The sequence below is a fragment of the Musca domestica genome, unplaced genomic scaffold (assembly GCF_030504385.1).
Source record: "Musca domestica strain aabys unplaced genomic scaffold, Musca_domestica.polishedcontigs.V.1.1 42, whole genome shotgun sequence".
NCBI lineage: Eukaryota > Metazoa > Arthropoda > Insecta > Diptera > Muscidae > Musca > Musca domestica.
The window spans coordinates 1,846,481-1,867,287 of record NW_026712329.1 but is presented as its reverse complement, the minus strand read 5'-3'; the positions used below and the strand labels follow the sequence as shown (position 1 = coordinate 1,867,287).

The 20,807-nt window shown below is 35.4% G+C and overlaps 1 protein-coding gene across 5 annotated transcripts in view; it reads left to right on the top strand.

Annotated features, from left to right (window-relative positions):
- LOC101900139 (cytotoxic granule associated RNA binding protein TIA1) overlaps positions 1-20,807 on the top strand; it is a 279,044-nt gene that overhangs the window by 42,549 nt on the left and 215,688 nt on the right. Inside the window, exon 2 of one of the 5 annotated variants that reach the window (XM_005180325.4) lies at positions 715-2,993. The exons of the other annotated variants lie outside the window; for them this stretch is intronic. Coding sequence (XP_005180382.1) covers positions 2,513-2,993 — 481 coding nt within the window. The 5' untranslated portion in view covers positions 715-2,512. The remainder of the gene's footprint in view (positions 1-714; positions 2,994-20,807) is intronic. 5 annotated transcript variants of the gene reach the window in all.

Genomic DNA, 20,807 nt, shown 5'->3' with positions numbered 1-20,807 from the left:
ATTATCACTTGCGTAATATTTCAATAGACTTTAGCATTTTGGCATTTAGAAGTTGTAGTCCACAAAAAGTTTGTTTTGACTTAAATATAGCATCCGAGTCCAAAGATTATTATCAATATATTAGTAATTGGTGACTGAAGAAAAATATTTTTAATAGTTTTTTTCTTTCATGAACTGATCTACTTCAGCTTTGCAAAATTTGTAATTCTGAGGAAGCTGTGAGCGATTTATATAACTGTAAAGTGTTCAAAAGCAGTGAATAAAAAATACTGATAATTTTTGTGGCATGTATTCAATCTCTTTGGTGTCATGATTTTTGCTACAGATATAGTTATTCAGAATCACATGCGTTTTTTGCTAAGACTCGACAATTAGGATGAATTAAATTCAATTATTATGATAAACTAGATAGGTAGTACAGCTCATATATAGAGAGAACTCATTCCAAACAAATAATTTAAATTGGAATAATAATTCCTAATAGTGTTTTACTTAATTAGAGCATATTTAAGGCTTTTGTTGTTAAAAAAACTCAATAAAGTTAAGCCCAAAATTCTGCTTCCAAAAAACCAAAATATATATATTTTTTAAAAAATAAATTAGCTTCTAACAGAAGATTTTTTGTTTTTGTCAACTTAGAAAAATTTTCAATATTATTCCCTATTTTACTTTCCACATTTTTCTACAAATCCATCCCAATCTATCTTATTTCAGAGTATTTTATTAGCAAAAATAATTAAAAACCCAAAAGAAAAAACTACCACAAACCCATTCTACATTTTTTGATAAAATTTAAAAATCAAAAACCAAAAATCGTTTTTTCATCTTAATTCATTGGTCTGTGATAAGTGAATGTCAAGCTAATCAAATTTGTTAAAACAAAAAAACACTTCGTTAATTAAACTCTAACAAAAAATTAAAATCCCAAAAAAAGAAAAACTTAAGTGCGGTTTTAGTTAAATTTCCAAATTTTTCAAAAATTCCAACCGATAAGTGAAAATTCCAAATCAACAAACAACAAATTGTAGCCAAAATATTTAACCAAAAACACAGCAAATAATCAGCCAAAGTGAAGTAGCTGGTATTCAAAGCAAATTGAGACCGTAAACCAAATCAACATAGGAAAAACACATTTTTACCAAATATTTAAATAAATACAAAACACCAAAAACCGCATTGCAAAAAAACTATTACAAACACATTTACACATATTAGTATGTTGATAAACCCTGAACTCTCTCGACAAGAACAACAAACATATTTTAATTAACTGCCCAAGTAAAAGTGCAAATTATCCAAAAACAAACCAAAATAATTCGGGGGCAAAAGTTTATTTAAACTTTAATTTTTCCAAAAACAACAACCACTACTACAACAAAACTTAAAATTTATTTTGAAACACAGCACAACGATAATATCGTGTATTCGCATACATACGTCCATCCTGTCCAGCCGTAACATTTCGGGTTGGGTATACACAAATAATTTTATTGCCATCGACGCGAGCACTTACCACTTTGTAAAACCACAACATCCAGCGTGTACGGCCAGTAGTAGTCACAAGCGAAAGGGACACGTGTAACTTCGGCACACACAACCACCCGCTCGCCTGATATTCCACAGTCATCAACAATCAAACATACATGTTGATCGCCTAGACTAGACCAGACCAGACCAAACCGAACCGAACCATTTCACATTTACCAAAAGCATAACATAGCGGCGGCATACTAGTCATCATACGGCCTTAGCCACCAACACACAAGTAGCAACAGCAATTCAGCCAGCCAGCCAGCATAGCCATTATACTGGCAGCTTTAACCGGCAAGAGGATATACATTTAATCCGTGTGGAAATATCTAGTACATGACATACCTGGAACACATTAACATACGTGAACATTAAAGTACTCACTTTGATTGTATGCAAAAAAGACCAAACAAAAAAACTTAGACAACACATACACACGAACTTGTGCACGACAAAGAGAACAAAGCGTTGTTGTATTCAGTACTGTAACCTGACCGCAAAACATCAAAAGCATTACAAACTAAAAGGCAACAACAGCAAAAGCAACAGAAACAGAAACCAGGCATTGTAGCATAGCATCCTCGTCATCACCGTCACCGTCATCATCAACAGCAGTAGCAGCAGCAGCCGGATTTCATTCATCTCTGTGAAACAAAGCTTATACATCCGCCATTCAAGTGAATCTATTGAGATAGACACACACACACATACGCGTACATACATACCAATAAAACCATTGAGGCAGTGATACAAACAGAGAGACGCCACACATAAATACACCTGGTCTAACTTCGTAATAGTGTGAATAATCATCATCACCACCCATAAACGAATCAAACACGACAACTTAGTGACGAAGAGAGTGATAGAGCGAGAGAGAGAGAGAGAGTGCAAGCAAATCATCGAGCATCGAAAAGAAAACAACAAAGAAACGAAACCCTTTGCTAACCACCAAGTAAACGAGTTCAAACGCAAAGCAAAAATGTTGGCAATGCCCACACTGATGATGCCAGCCACAGCACAAATGACGCTTAGCAGTCAACCACTATCAGTTGGTGCTCCACACGCTAAACCGTACGAGACTAAATTACTGGCCATACATCAGACGCATATTACTGCCCAACAACAGCAGCAGCAACAACAGCAATCACATCAGCAGGCTAGCAATACCAAGCAGCAACAGCAGCAGCAACAACAACAGATGTCGGCCAATAGTCAACAACAGCAGCAACAACAAGCCGCCGCTGCTGTAGCTCAACAACAGGCCGTGCAACAACAGCAACAGGCTGCCCAACAACATCAACAGCAGCAACAACAGGCCGCTGCTGCTGCTGCGGCAGCAGCATGCATTGCCCAACAACAGGCTGTTGCAGTGGCCGCTGCTGCTGCCCAACAGCAACAATATCAAATACATTCGCAACAACAATCACCACAGCAGACATTGAGTGCATCGCCCAAACAAGGTAAGTCAAAAAGAGAGAGGGAAAATGAGAGATACGCTCTGTATAATTGTACTCGAATGTCAGTGCAATGGTAATTCTTTGAAGTGATCATTAGCTGATAGTGCTCGTGAGCGTATGCTGAATGTGTGTGATTCATTTTCGATGTTGCTTATACGCCACTAAAAGACATTAGTTATAATTGATCACGATTTTTTGAGTAAAAGTTATGTTTTTTTTATGAAAGTCTCTTAAAGATCAGAAATCTTAGATATGTCGTCCAAAATTAAAGGAGGTTTTGCGTTCTTAAAAAATGTATTATCTTCCGTGGGACATGCATAAACTAAATACCATTCGCAGTTCTTTAACAAGGATTCTATTAGTAAAAAGCCTTTCGGGGGTCTGAATGAAGTTTCTTTCCAGATAATATGGGTGTACTTTTTTCCGGGTTCCCTATGGATAAAAGTCTTAGTATTATTACAAATACCTATCAGGGGTCCTACGCGGATTAAATGCCAGTTAAAGGACTTGCCTTTTTATAATATGCTCCAGAAATCTTCGAGGTATAAATTATTTAATAAATCTTAACTAGTTCATAGAGACAACATATTCTAGATATTCTATAGATAAAAGAGCTTTTATTGGTCATCTATGTACAAACGTTTTTTTTATGGTCTTCTATAAATAAAAGTAGTTTTAGGTGATGTATGGTAGGAAGTCATTAGTGGATAAAATACCCTTTAGAGGTGTTCTATAGAGAGAAGTATTTTCATCAATTCTAATTCTGTTGCCAGCTTTGATAATTTATGAATCCTCGAAGCAAACACTTTGCATCACTTCTCTTTTCACAAAACGCCTATTTATGAATTCTGCGATTCGGGGGACTCTAAAATATGGCAAGTGGTGAACCCTTTTTACACCCTCAGTCATATGGCTATCATTTGATACGGTTAAAACGTGCCTAATCGAAACAACGGTTCTAACCCTAGGTCTCTTTGGGCCATATCAGTTTCAGAACATTTGCAGTCGATTTAGCGATGTCCGTCCGTCCGTCTGTCTGGCTCGATAACAAATAAAATCCTAATATTTCTATCAGTGCTACGACAGGTGTGAAAATGGATAATATCGGTCCACTCCATCAAGTACCTCCCCCACAAAGGGTCAAAATTTTGAATGATTACAACTCTTACAAAATGTGATGTAAGAGTCCTATTGTCTTCAAATTTCACGCATTCCAATAATTTTATTAGCTCAAGGTCTGGTGTCTCCCAAACAAAAGGTCTCCCACACAAAAGGTCTCCCACACAAAACGTCAAAATTTTCAAAAAAAAAAAAAAAACAAATCAAGTGCCTCTCCCACAAAGGTTCAAAATTTTGAATAACTATAACTCTTATAAAATATGATGTTAGATTCCGATTGTCTTCAAATTTCACACATCCTACTATTTTCATTAACCCAATATATGATAGTAAAACCGAAGATATCGGTCCACCCGATATACCTGATTCCATTTAGATTTGGCACATCTGAATATGTATATCAACACAGCATCTTTTATAAAGATGGTAGAGATCGGACCATTCCTTCTGGTACTCTCTCACAAAGAGTCAAAGTTTCGAATAACCAAAACGTTTATAAAATCCGAAATAAGTATCAGGTTCTCTTTACATTTCACACATGCAAACATTTTTGCTAACACAAGATCTGTTGTGAAGATAAATATATCTGCGAACCCCTTCTGGTACCTCACTCACAAAGGGTCACAATATGTATCTCAACCCGAATCCTGAGATGAATATAGAATTTATGATTGCCTATAAATTGGATATAAATTTTCGATTTTCTTAAAATTTTGGCCATACCAATATTTTCTGGATATGTTAACATTTTCTAAAAAGTGTCACATATCTCATGTAAAATGAAGGAAGTTACCAATATAGTCCAAACCTGGCACTTCGCAATATTTATATTATATTTATTTAGGTCCGATACGAAATGGATAATATTGGTCCATTCTTTCAAAACCCATTCCATAGAGAGTCAAGAATTTAAATAATCACAACATAAGTCAAAATATTTTTAAATAATCGAATATTGGATGAGGGTATACATCTGTCGGAAAAATCGGCCGATTTTCTTTCACTTGTTTATATTACAACATTTAATTTTAAGGATTTTAGTTTCATTTAATTTTAAAGAAAAACTAATATAATTTGTTAAATTAATTTGTTAACGTGTCGTACCTACCTTCGTCATATATTGTGTTTCCTATTTTTAATTTAATCATATTTTCAATATAATTCAAATCTATTTAATTACATGTCATCCAATTCTACTCTACAAGTTGCTTATTTTCCCTTCAGGCTCAAAAGCAAGCCAATGCTTTCTACAGACCCCCGAAAAAAATGACAAACCTTGATGACAACAATTGTATTAGCCATTCGTTAAGCTTTTAATAATAATGTGATAAATAACTAATTTGTGTGTTAACAAATGATACGCTTTGTATTGTTAATAGAGATAGACGGATAGACGAAAAGACAAAAGACGATGTCTCATTCAATCATTGTTACGAATTCCTTTTTGTAAATGATTAATTTGTTGATTTGGCGTATCCTCTTCAAAATGTATAACTCAGCCAACCGTCCACAACCACCGCCATTTGTTGGCAACATTGTTAATTGTATTGAAAACGTTTAGCAAATTGTTGGGTTTTTGTGCTGTTTTTTTTTTCTATGGCATTTTCTTAAATTATCGTTTAAATACACAGAGGAAAGAAATATTCGACCATGTCTTACAATGTTGTTGATTATGCAAAGTAAGAAACAAAAATATATATATACATTTTCTTCTCAACTTCTAATGAAATTTCCTTAATGTTTTTTTATTCGGTTTTGTTTCTTCATCCATTGCTATGTCCTTGCAGTCTGACATTATTATACTTATTTTTATTTTTTTTTTGATTTCTATATTATTTTCTTTAACAAAGCAAACAAAGAATGTTGCGCTTTCATCCTCATGATTTCGTTTTTTTTTTTTTAGTTGCTGTCTTACTGTCGTCTTTGTCTTTTTTGGAAATGTGGCAAGAACAACCAAAAAAGGTTTACTTTGTTATGAGTGGGAGTGGGGTTGGGTAGGGGCAGCAACAAAACACTGCTCCCGATTAACATTTGAAAACGTAACGAAAGCAAAACAAAAATTGTCAAACAAAAAAGATGAACAAAGCGTAAAACAAATGTCCTTAAGGACAATGACTGATGTTGTTACGAAATGTTTTCATTTTCCTACAAATTGTTCGTTTTTCGTTTTTGAAAAAAAACGTCGTGTATTTACAAAATATATGTATTTGAAGGTATTCGTCTTTTTTGTTGTCGCTGTCTCTTCTTTTAAATGTCTGCTTGTGGCATTTCTATGTTATCTTCGTTATCAAAGGAACAAAATAAAAACCTTCTAGGAGTCTATGAATATTTTAAGTTTATCTCTTATTTTGTTTTGCCCCCAAGTCTGTGATACAGTCTGTTTGCAATGCAAGAATCCATACATGTCCTGAATTGTGTATTATATTCAAGAGAAATTCAATGAAAGGTAAAGAGCATTAACTTGGAAAATTATTAACATTCGATGAGATACTAACACGTGATTGTTTGCCGGTTTGACGTGTTTGAGAAATTGATTTTCTTGGAATTTAAACACTGAAATTGACTGAAAGTAGAATTGATTTTTTTGTTAAAGAAAACCATTTAAAGTTGGTAACTTTAAGGTATTCCTTAAACAAGAAATTTAAATTATAATTCCAAAAGTCCTAAATTCAGTTAGGAATCTATGCAAAGAAAAAGACATGGGAACGTCATATATTAAATGGAGTCCATGAAAGTTCTCTTTTTAAGTAGACCTCAAACTCAGGCTCAGCTAGCTAGAGAATAAATCGAAACAGTGTTAAATCTCGATATTTCTTCAGTCTATAGGAGGCTTTGCAATATATGTTAATTGTAGAGAATCACGACCATGAAAGAGCTCAAATACAATTTCTACCTGTCTCATTTTAAAAACCGCAAGAACTTTCTTCAATAGAATACCCCAAAGAATTTTTTATCTATAAAATACATATAAAATATCTTCTTTTAAAAATACATTGAAAAGTCTTCTTTCTGTGGAGAACATTCAAAGGTGTTTATTTCCAGGGTAGAAATATCTCTAATCTTAGAGGACTTCGACCAAATACAATTTCTCCCGGAAGACCTCAAATACAATTTCTACCAGATTCTGAAATTGTCTTTTACTTATGGTCTTCCAATTACCTACGAAAGGGGTTTCTCTATAGATGTCATAAAGCAAAGCATCGGATTAAAAACACTCGAAAGTTTTTCTTTCGGTAGAAGACCTTGAACGGACTTATTTTCTAAAGAAGACCTCGAAAAAGCCCTGAAACTAAGGATAACTTCGATGTGGCTGTTTTCCTGTAAATATTCTTGTAAAGTATTTTATGTCAGACCTCTAAAAGATTTTGTTTTTGGTGAAGAAAAAAATTAAAACGACACTAAAATTCTATTCCTACGATTGAAGGTCTCAAAAATGTCTAGTTATTATGAATGATCTTAAAGTCTGCAAAGGAAGACATATCTTTAGGAGACATGGGAAAGATAGGATTAAACATACAGGGTGAGATAAAAAATGCAACAAAATCAAACGTCATAATATTTATTTTTCTAAATTTTATGGAATGAAAGCAAAAATGTCGGAAATAACATCAAATTTAAGAATAAGTTTAGATTTGTTCGAATTGGTTACCTTTGGCACCAATTATGGCCTTCAAACGGCCAATGAAACCGCTACACGCTGCCTGAATGTTGCTCTGCTGTATTTTGGCCCATTCCCGTAAAGCGCTTACTTGAGTTGATCGACACTTTGGCATTTTTTAGTGCCAACCTTGCTTTCCAAAATACTCCAGACACTATAGTACAACGGATTGGTATCCGGAAATTTTGGTGGTTATTGTGCGCTGGAAATGAGGCAATGAGCCTCATTTTGTCACCATTCGTGGGTGGCGCGTGCTGAGTGCGATAGTGCTGAGTCCTGTTGGAATGTCCAAAATGTTTTCGTGCCCAAGGCTTTAATACACCCCCCAGAATATTTTCGCGGTAATATTCGCCATTTATTCTGATGCCATGTCACCGAGCTAGCGTTACCATGGCCAGCGCTTGAGTTCTGGCCAAGTTGCACATTTTCAGCTGACCTCTTTGGCAAGTAAACACGATTATTTTGTTTCTTTACAAACTGCTGGACAACGATTTCTTTCTCATCGGAGTAAACCAAACTCAGCGTTTCATCACTTTCGGCCAAGCGAATCAACTTTTTAGCTCTTTTGAGTCTATTTTCTTCTTGTTGCGGTGTAAGTTCTTGTGCTTTTTGGAATTTCAATGGCTTTACCCAGAGCTAATTTTTCAAAAAGGAAATCTGTAAAAGGTTTATCAGGTTTTCTGTTAAAAGGATTAAAAAAGGTGTAAAAGACCTTCTATCTATCAATGAAGTTTTCCATGAAAAGAAAACATTTCTATAGGTTTCAAGTTACAGAAGGTCGTTTAAAGCATTCTGCGGATATAAAATATTTTCAAGATCTTCCGAATCGAAAATAACTTTTCGTGATCATCTATCTCTTGAATTTTTTTTTTTTTTTTTTTTGCAAAATTAGTCTCCAAGTTTTTTCGAGCCAAGTCCAATTGAGGGTTTCTAAAGAACCCGTTAAGATTTTTTCGATTTGTAAAAAAATTTTGAAGGCCCTCTTTAAAAAGAGAATACACCAAAAAGTCTAATTTTTATTCAAAGACTTTGCTAATTGGAGACATTTAAAAGTGTTTTTGTCTAAATAAAATGTGCACATTTTTGGGGTCTTCCAAATACAGAAGATTGTATTCGTTTCCAAGATCTCCTAAAAAAGAATTCTTCAAGGTCATCTATCTACGAAAGACATTTTTAAAAACTTGGGTTTCAAAATGTATTAAAGCTAATATACTTGTTGTAGTTTACCCAAACACACCCCCCCCTTGATTTCAACTGCAACCTCAATACACTCAAAAATTATAAATTATAGTTTCATTAAGCAACCAATTAATCTCTCCAACATATTTTCTCAAAATATTAGACTTCTTTAGACAATCCTTTTTATATCCCCCAGTTCTTTTTTCTCTGTGAAATTTTAATTCCGAAGAGAAAACTTCTAGTATAATATATTTAATTTTTGCCTTATCCAAAACCTCAAGGCATCCTTGACTTTAAGGCCAATTGATTTAGCTGATTTATAGGATTGACTAACGTACAATATGGTCGTTTGTTTCTTTTTTCGTTTGGAACTTCATTGAATAGTTTCCTCTCTCTTCCCTTTTGTGTATATGTGTGCAGAGAAAACATGTTCTACATTTTTCTTTTCACAATCGTTACTGTTGTTGTTCGTTTTGTTATTTCCCTTCCATTATTTTTCTTTGTACTAAACTAATCTTCTTCATTATTTGCACATTCGAGCAACTAAATGTCCTTTAATTCCTTTTCCTATTTGTGAAAGTGTGTGTGTGTGCGTCTGTGTGCAAGAGCTAGTGTGTTGCAGTATCAACGCCCTCAATCTCACCCAACAATTCTTCACTGTTGCTGATAACACTTAAGATGTATGAATGCATGTAGTGTGTGTGTGTGTGTGTGTGTCTGGTGGGATCCTAGTATTTGTGGGTGTTTGGATAATTTTTTGTGTTAGCCACAGCGTTCGCTTGTGTATGCGAGTAAATGAGCAAGTAAATGAGTGTGTGTGTGTGTGCGTCCATTAACAATTGCTGAGAATCACGAGGTTGGGCGGTGTACGTGTGGCAATCATTGCTGCCCGCCAGTAGTTTTAACTGTAGGAGGGTCCAGGATCCACTGCATTAAAGCTGTATGTATGTGTGTGTGTCCAAGTGTTTTGCTGGAAATTGCGTTGGTTGGCCCAGTGCATTTAATCACAAAGCTTTTGTGTTCATTTTTCGTAACGATCTCTGTAACTCTGTATGACGGTTTTACTGCACGGCGAAAATGACAACGCCGCATCGGCCTGGTGTTTGTTGCTGTTATTTGTGTCGTATTAAAGCTATTGCACAAACCGAACTTTCATATACGTATATATATTTTTCTCCAACCAAAAATACCATCATCATCGCCAACATCACCGCACAGCATCCGTAGCCGTATAAGAGGCAGAAGAAGCAACATCGTTGTCGTTTATACTAACCAACACGATATGCGTTTTCTTCGTTATTGTCACCGTCGTCGTCGTTGTCGTTTTGCCATTGTGCCATTATCATTATTGTTGCCATTAGGTTCAGTTCCTCTTGGCAGATTTTTTTTTTTTTCAATTTTCCCTCTGTGTTCTTTTTTCCGCCAACATACATATATTCGCTTTTCTTCAACGTCGTCGTCGTGGTTGCTGTTTTTTCCTTCGTGCCAGCTATAATGATGATGGTAGTAATAGCTTTGTGGTTGTTGTCATTGCCGTTGTTTGTGTTATTGTTGTTGGCATTTATTGTTGTCATTTGTGCGGAAATGTCCAACCTATTAATATTTGTTGTTGCTGTTGTTGTTGTTGAAATTTTCGTTGAAATTCATGGCAAGTCAATTTGTGCTGGCTTTAATCATGCAATGCATGTACAAAAAGCTAAGGCCACAGTTCGGAAGTGAACCAAATGAGGGAAATCCTCAAGAGATTTATAATCAATCAGGGGTGTCTTGTTTGTTTTCTCCCCCTCTGCGTAGGACATATATGGGAATGGATTCCAATTCACATGAGGTGTAAAAATGGCGCCCAAGAGGTATATTATATATAGAATAGATGGAATAAATGTTTTTAATGTATTTTTTTTTTCTTTTGAAGGCCCGGAAAAATTCAAAGAACACCCCGAATCGGGATTCCATCAACACAGAGAGAAACAAGTTAGAAGGTATCAGGCAATTTGCCAAGGGATGTATTTATTACAACTTTAGAAGTGGATCGATAAATCTGCAGAAATATTGAGGCTCATAAATACATTTTGTGAGAGCTATTATTGTTTGAAATGATCAACTTTTGAAGAGATGGTACGAGAAGGCCGGTGTGAGAATGTACCATATCTGTTAACATTCACACACCTGCCTTCAGTTACTCACTTCGCTTCCATTTAGGTAGTTGAAGAAGACAGTCGGCATTGTCCATTTTCAAACAGGATTTCCGAGTATTCAAATATTATAAACATTCAAAAAATTTTACCCGCCATATAATATTGGTTGGATTTACCTAAACATGTACTTATATTGAAAATCTCAAAGAAACAGAAAAACAACTATACTGCCAAATCGATTTGATTATTGGCCATGATACCAAAAAAAAAAAAAAAAAAAAAAAAAAAAAAAAACAGAAGGACTAATAAAAAATTAACCTTCACTGAAAATTGTTTCCGAGAGTTTGTTTTACTCCCCAATCAAATAAGAGTAAAGTCAATTAGAAAATATGGCCAAAAGCCTCGAAATCGATGAAGTTAGGCGGATACCTTCATATAAGGACTTTATCAAACGCGGACCTTTATTGATAAATTTAGTGTCGAGGGGATTAACCTAAATATAACCCAAAATACGAACATTTGTCATAAAAAAATATTTTAAATCGGAATATGTCTTTTTGGGCAATATGACCCATGCTTTGTACCAATGATACGGATGTAATCCCCAGGTCTCCATTTCAAAGCATTGTCTTAAACTTCTAGAAGTATAGAGCAAGGTAATGAGGACCTTTTGTGTGTTTTTAAGGCTTTATAAAAATGGCCTTTAAAATCGCCCTGAAAGCCCAAAATCTTTTTGGCACGAATTATGGCCTTCAAAGGCCAATGAAAACGTCACACGCTGCCCTCTGTAACTCTGTGGGATTTTAGCCTATTTCCGGCGAAGCGTTTTCTTTGGTATTTTTTAGTGCAAACCTTGCTTTCCAAAATACTCCAGACACAATAATCCAACGGATTGGTATCCAGAGGTTTTGGTGGCCATTGTACGCTGGAAATGAAGCGAGGAACCTCATTTTTAAGCATTCCTGGGTGGCGCGTGCTGAGGGAGCATGCGATGGTGCTGAGTCCTGTTGGAATGTCCAAGGTCCAAGTTTAATGCACACAATAAGAGCGGAGAGCGACCATCGGCTGTTATGGCGGGCCACATCATCACCATGACCGTCGCTTAAGTTCTGGTGGCCAACCGAAGGTGCACATTTTCAGCTGACCTTTTTGGCAAGTAAAAACAATATTTTTTTTTGTTTACAAACCGCTGGACAACGAATGTTTTCTCATGGGAGAAACCCAAATTCGACAGTTCACCACTTTCAACCAAGCGAAGCAACTCTTTAGCTCGTGTAACGGTGTAAGTTCTTGCACTTTTTGGAATTTCAGTGGTTTTACCCCGAGCTGATTTTCCAATAATTGCCGAATGGAATATTGCGATATGTTCAGCTCACGAGCCATTATTCGGCTACTGCGACGCAGTTTTCGATCAAGTCACTTCTTTACTTTTCGAACATTTTCTGCTGATGTTGCTGTTTTCTTCCGTCTTCCGTCCACTTCCTTGACATCGGGCTACGCACCAGCATCACGTTAACGAGCCATGGTACGAGACACAAAAGATTTATTCAAATTTAAATGCTGGAGTGCTCTAACGATAGCCACTTGTGGTTTTCCAGCCAAAATGTAAAGAAATCATACTATCACGCTTGAATTCCATCACGAAGAACTTTATTCTGGAAAATTCTAACCAAAATGCTTTTGTACGCTTGTAAACAATATAATGGGCTCTCACTGGAATAATTTTAACCGCTGTCGGACGAGTGGCTTAGAAATGACAACAGTCTGAAATTGGTTGCAGTTTTTTCATCTCGCTCTGTATAGAGAAGACAGCTCTCTTTATGAAAGAGTTGAGAAAACAGTTTTTTTTACAGAAAATAGAAGCTCCTTGCGGGTCAAACCACATAAAAAAAAAATAAAAACGTTCTCTCTTAAAAAATCATTGTTCTTGTTATTGCATTTATTATACTCATCATTCTCCAACACATTTGCCAACTGCAATGCTACCACGCTTCGGAATAGTAGGAATTTTTATTTTATTTCAGTCCCGTGACTGCAAACAATTTGACAGCATTTAGTGTTTCGTTTCCTTTAATTTTTCTGTTCATAGTGAAAACGGCATCAGATTATTACCAACCAACTAACAACTTCCACCAACACCACCCACTGCCCACAGTTATTCATTGTTTTGTTTGTTTGTGTGGGTGGGAGTCGAGTAGAGTCTCAAAACGAAATAGTATATAACTTACAGCAGCTACATGTGGTCTTTAATAGTAAGTCCTCTTTTTTTTTTGGATGGCTTGGTTGTTCATTACAGCAGAAGCTTTATGTGTGGGACTATTTATCAATTGTTAGGCCAAGAAGATTTTCTCGTTAAGGGTGTGTACGTGTGTCTGCGATATATATATTTTGCCGGCCTATGTGTGTGTATTTAAATGATACTTATACACAATTTAATAGAAATGCAGACGTGTGTGTGAGTGTTTACATTTGTTGCTTTATTGAATTTCGTTGTGCTGTATATACCCTATATAATCTTTGGAATAAACATTGGACATTTGACCCAAAAGTGGTGATTTGTTTGCGGTAACACTATCATTAAGGGTTTAAGTAGTTAATCCACATGATATGTTTATCGGAATATACGTCTCATTAATTGGTTATAACAAACAATGGCTAATTTTGAATTTGCAATTGTTGATGTGGCCGAAGAAATGTAGATGGGACGAATTAGTCAGATAATCTTAGTAAAGACCTGTGTGTTATAAGAAACTTAACAGCTGACATTTGTGGGGAGGTGAAAAGTGTGTGTGCCTTTATTGTAATTATAATAATTAGAAATGTATTAGGAATTCTGAAAATATAGCGATCTCTAGTCGAAAGGGCATATTGAATTTATTATTTCGGAAATGTGATGATAGGGATGGAATAAAAATATAGTCCATATGTAGAAGAGCTTCATACGAACCACTAATTAGGCACATTACAAATTGTATGAGTATTCACAATTTTTTAATGCATTTTGTAACTCAACTCGTAATTCATCGGAAAAATCAATTAAAATGTATATATATATATATTCTTGAAGACGATTTTAAATTTCCGCCTCTCCGTCTTCCGTAAACACTCATACCTCCGAATGAATCGAACACTTTGTCGTACAGGACCCATAGATTATTATATATACTATGTTTTCACCAGAACTATGTAAAATTTTGGAACTGAAGTTCTTAGTAGCTGCCAACCTACCAGGCTGAAAATGGAAATGTCGTATAATAACCTTTAATTACCACAGATTTCTCTAGCAGGGAATTTGTAAAATAGATCCTATATGCTTCCTGTGGCTCCCATATAATGTTACCCCCTGCATATTTCCGATTGACAGTCAAGGAAATTGTTTCATAGGAATTTACAAAAAGCCATCCAAATTCGGCTGGCATTACATATTTGGTGTACAGTAACTGAGAAATCGATTGAAGATATATATGAAAGCTATATCCAAATCAGAACCGATCTCGATAAAGTTGGCGAGAGGTATTTCTGGGCTATATCTGATATCCGGTATCAAATATCATTGTTGTAGAGAGCATATAACGAATGTGACTAAAACACCAAATCGGATGAGCTACAGCTATACATAATTGAACCAATTTTCTCTAAATTAGAAGTACCTTCTTCTAAGCTGAATTCAGTACGGGCTACTTCATCTACATCATCGGGTAAAAATATATATGGGAACCACTACATTTTGGCAAATACTACTCATTTGGTGCACCATAACCATGAAATAGGATGCATACATGGAAGCTATATCCATATCTGAACCGATCTCGATAACATTTAGCACAAGTATTTCAGAGCTGTATCCATTGCAAATATCACTGGTTTGGAGTGCAAAAGTCAAAAAAAGGAGTAGTCAATTCTCAATAAATACATAAATTTCTCTTCTCTCATTGTTCCAATTAATCTCTCGTCAATTTCCCTAAGACATTTTCCATTTACCATTCCAACCCCTATTCATAATCCATGGGAATCTTCTTGTCCTTTTGACCAGCATAAAAATATTTATAAAAAAAATCTGATCTCTAAAACTCTGTAAAACCACAAAAGCGATGACCTGCTGTCAATAGATAATTCTACGAAAGAAAAATCTCTCAAGCCCTCTTTTGAGCTTTCATTTATTTGCTATTAACCTGTCATTGTTCATTTTTATGATGTGTGTTGTGTTTTTTTCTCTTGTGTTGTTGGGCAGTTTCGTATTCTCTTTCTGTTGCTTTATGCTGAACGTTGCTGCTGCCAATGCATTATTAGGTTGGGTTTTCATTTTAGCCTGGCTGACTTGTCTGGTTGCTGGGCCATGCTTATATTAATTTTTGTTGGTTTTTCTTGTTCGGTTACCTTACTTGGACGCTGCACTGTCCATTTTCTCTGTCTCTCGTTGTAAGAGTGAGTTTGTGTGTGTGTGACTGTTGTCATGCCACTATTATTATGTTTCTCCATGTTGTTGTTGCTTTTTTTGTTGTCATTGCCAATTGAAGTTGAAGTTTTTGTCATTTGTGCATGAACTACGTTCAAAGATGGACAGACAGACAGTCAGCCGGGCGGACAACTATGAATACGTGCAGCGGTTATTTTTGTTGTCTTTCGTTCGTTCTGCTTGTCCGATTTTTTTTCAATGTTTTGTGCGATATAAACGAGAAAAGTTCTTTCGATTTTTCTGGGTGTTTCATTGTCCTTCACTTCTCATCTTTTTTCACTCGCTTGCTTGTTCGTTTATTCATTCTTCATTCACCACACTGAGAAATGTGGAAGAATCCGGACGACGGCAACAGCAACAAAAAGAATGAGAAACAACAAGCAGGAGCTGCAACAACTTTAACTGTGGCAATGACAGCAGCAACACTACTACTTCTTTCATTCTATTTGGAAACAAACACACACATACATACACACATTTGCAATAAATTGTTATTATCACTTTTCTGCAGTAGTATCGATATATCGCTGTCGTCGTCATCATGGTCGTTGCTGTTGTTGTTTTTTTTTTTGTGTCGTTCTATGTGTTCATAAAGATTTATTATAGTTATTATTATAACGGGTCACAGTTCAATAATTTTTATTCTGCGTTTCTTTTTATTGTCGCCACCGCGACCGCCGCCGTCGCCACCATCGTCGTAGTCGACATTCAGCTTTCCCCCTTTTCTTTGGATTGGCATAAAAAAGCAACACCACCACATATCTTTTATGTTTTATTCTGTGGATTTAACACTGTTGTTGTTTTTTCCCCTTTTCTTTTCATATTTATTTGTCGCTGCTCCTTCTTTATAATATTGAAATAAATTTAAAAATAAATATCTGGCGAAAGTATTGGTATTGGGGGAAACATGGGTCATTCTTTACAGTTTATTTTTGCATGAAAAGGGATTTAAAGATATTGCCATTGTGCGTGTGTGTTGAGAAAGCAATTGCATTGCAGTATAGGGGGGTTACACAAAATGTTTGCAATTTATGCATTGCAGATAGCTAAAGCTCTGGGCGGTAGTCAAGGTCTGTATGCAGTTACGCAGTGGAGAAGAAGATCCCTTAAAACCATGCATACCCTAGTACAAGAAATTGGTTTACCCCCAAATATGGTCAATGGGCAGTTAAGGGGACTGTATAATAGTAATAGCTTGCAAATAATTGAATAGAAATTATAAAGAATATATATGTGGAAACTTCCGGACAAGAAGAAACAATGAAAGGACCCCGGTACCACCTTATATGTACTATGCAAAGTAGATCATATCAACTATAAACTTTTTTTGAATGCGTATTATGGCTTTACAGCAGTTATAATTTGGAATCAGAAGAAACTATTATGTGGGGAGTATCCAACTTTGAATTGATTTCCGCCTACCTTTGAAGAACCCTAAATGTCAAGTTTCATCTGAGTTAGTTGGAAATTGGGGCAGAAACCTTTTAAATACCGAAAATCGGGAGGTACCGTTATATGGGGGTATACCAATATATATCTATATATCTGAAACAATTTTTTTGCAAGAATTTATTTACAGAACTACCCAGAACCCCAAGTTTCATCTAATCTACCGAGAACCCTAATTGTCAAGTTCTATCTTGTATGGTTGGAAATTGTGGCAGAAATCTTCAAAATACAAAAACCGGGAGGCACCATTATATGGGGGTTACACCACTTAGTAGACCTGAATAGAGCATTTTATTGCAAAAAGAGAACAGAACTACCAAAAACCTCAAATGTAAAAATTTGAGTTTATGTGGTTGGCAATTGTGGCAGAAACATTCAAAATATCGAAAATCGTTATATGAGAGCTATACCCAAACGTGGACGAATATAGCCCATCAATATCAATCAACAACATTCGAAGCTAAAGATTTAGTAATGTGGACTCTATCGTGACTTCAACTAATCTACAGACGGACGGACAGCCAAGAGAGATAGCTAATAAGTCTTATAATATTATTCTGATTGGAAATATACATACTTTTTGCGGCATCCGATGAATATTTCGAGGTGATGTAAGAGGAATGACACATGTATGGTGTAGGATAAAAAAAAATAAATAAACAATTAAAAAAGATGTATGTTCGGCCGGGCCGAACTTTGAATACCCTCCACCATTTTGTGGATGAATGAAGTCGTTATATTTGGATCTATCTATACGTTAAGTCAACTTTTGTCATAAGCCAGTATAATATTCAAATGCGAAATTTGAAACAAAATCGATAAAAAATGTAGCAAAAATCATCAAAATACCGAATATAGGGAGGTACCATTATATGGGAGCTTTACCAAAACGTGGACCTGCACAGACAATTTTCTATCATCAGCGGTAGTTGTATTCGTTACGAACTTCAAATACCACATTTCAAACAATTCCGGTGAATAATGTAGCTAAAATCATCAAAATACTGAAAATCGGGAGGTACCGTTATGTGGAGGCTATACGAGGACGTGGACCTGCATGGACGACTTTATCTCCTAGACTGTAGTATCCATTATGAATTACAAAGACCAAATTTGAAACAATTCCGGTGAATAGTTTCGCTAAAATCATCAAAATACCGAATATCGGGAGGTACCGTTATATGGAGGCTCTTCGAAGACGTGGACCTACATGGCCCGTTTTTAATACAAAAAGTTCTGCAGAAATAATATACATTTGAGTAAAATTTTAACAATCCACTTCATTTCGTTCGGAAGCAAGGGTGATTTCCACAGTCGGACAGATGGACGGACAGCGGTTAATTGACATAGAATTTTATGCTGATCAAGAATATATATAATTTGTAGGGTCTAGAATGTATATTTCGAGGTGTTACAAACCACCACCACCATAGTATGGTGGAGGGTATAATAAATCAGAGCCATAGTTATTTGGGAACTGATTTCACCAAATGTCATACTTGTTTCCAGGATAAATTTTGATGATTATACGAAATTTAATTTGGGCTAATACTGGAAACTTGATGCAAAATAAACGTGAAATCGGATGAAGATACATGTGAAAGCTATATCCAAATCAGAACCGATCCTGATAAAATTTGGTAGATATTTTTCTGGGCTGTATGACATATCTGGTACCAAATATCATTATTTTAGAATGTAAGGAACTTAAATCGTATGAAACGTAAATATGGGGCAAATAGCTATATCTGAACCTATTTTCACCAAATTTAAAACAATTATTTCTAACCTGAATTCCGACACATAAGGCACCCAGTTGGAATTTGGATGTATATATATCGTAACTATTTATAAATTTGGACGTATTATCAGCAATTTGTATTGGGTTCGCCCTTGAAACAAATGATTTGTGGGAAATTTCATTTTAATCTGACAATAACCCGTATGTTGTTATGAAAATAAATGAACGATCTGGAACTACGGGCCCAAATGACGAAATAATACCCTGTACCATAGTGTGGCGTAGAGTATAAATATAGATGGAATGCCGTACGTCCAACATTCTGTCATCTCACAGATGTTCCACAATAGTTCTTCTGTACAAAGCAATGTTTTCCTCTCTACATAATGCTAGGACAATGTGTGTTGTGCGCACTGTAACCATATAAGGAACGGGCTCTTTCAATAAAATAAACTGTAAAAAGTAAATTTTTTTTGATGAATACATTTCTTCAATATGATTGCCATAATGAAAACTCGCTTCGACATTTGTCATACCATCTAACTGTAAAGTTACTCGACACCACCTACCTCTCCTGTTTTGTGTTATACTCAATATCCTTTAAAAACATAGACGTCCAATTTGTCCTTTCATTGTCACATCATAATTCTAATCCTTTAGATGTTAAGATATACTCCGGTTTTTAATAATCCAGATTTTTATGAGCCATATCGATTATGCTTCGATATTTCATTAACATTTTTTTGCGACGCATTAACTAAGATTTCCCCTTGGCAAGAAGGATCATTGGACTACAGTTTTTTTTTTTATTATTCTGGCAACATTTTTTAATGTTTGTATGTGTGTTAAGGACTAAAATATACACATTTCCTTATGTTCTCTTGGCGTTATCCTTGTGGGAGGTCTATTTAGTAACGTGCTGTTACCCTAATGGTCTTTTAGCTAAGGACCCGACTTATCTTCTACAGCAGCAGCGACAGCAGTGTTGTCAAGTGGCGACGATGACTGGGAATTATAAGGATATGTTCCAGTTTTTCATGTCGCCATTCGTTTTTTTTTTCTCTTGCGTTCAGTTTTTTAACTGCTCTTTTGGTGTAAGCGTGTTTACATCCTGTATGTCGATTAAGCATTTGAAACTTTCAAAAGAGCATTGTAACAATAATGGACAGAAGCAAAGCAAAAACTTGCTAACTTTATGTATTGTCCTTTTTATGGTATCCTTTTTTTTCAAGGATTTTCTCAATTTTAGTTTTTCCCCTTAATTTCGTCTTTTTTTTTTCGTTGGCATGGTTGTCGTTTTAAGTTTTTCCTTTTTCCTTCTTGCCCTCTAACAAGTCTGGTGTTAAACAAAAAGCTTATATACTTGAATATCCTGCATATACTTCACATTGCATTAACTTTAATATCCATAGATATATAAAAATGTATATGTATGTGTAAATGTTTAAGTGTAGGTAGCCGTGTACCTTATGCTTTCTGTGTGGTTGTGTGTGTGGCTGTTTTCATAAAAAGACAAAATGTCTGGCGCGACCGATAAAAGTGAGACAAAAAATTGGAAAATCATATGAAAAACAAAAGAAAAATGTGAAGCCAATGTCTGTGATTTTATATGACAGCAAAATGACAAGCGACTAGTTGAATGACATTTAACATTAGCCCTGGACTTTTATGATGACGGACAGCACAGGACAACAATGGCAATAAGGACACACCAAAAAAAAATATATATATGTGTATTATCAGCTTTTGAATTTGTCCAGGTGTTGTTGACTTTTGTATGGGTATTAATGCGACAGGTGAGTGTGGGTGTACGTATGTGTGAAGAATCATTTGTTTCCGCTTGTAACATTCGCTCTGCTCTGGCCTGGTGTACTGAACAATGATTGAGTTTGAGTGTGATTTTATTACAAATTTTTGTTTCAGTGGTTGGTTGGCGTATTGTTAATACGGAAATAAAAGTTCGAAATTATCACTGAGAGAAGTTAAATTGATACCTATTGAAATACAATTTACCTGGGGCATTGCCATTTTATTTGAATTATTTTAAATATAAATTCAATTTATGGTCTTCCGCAATAAA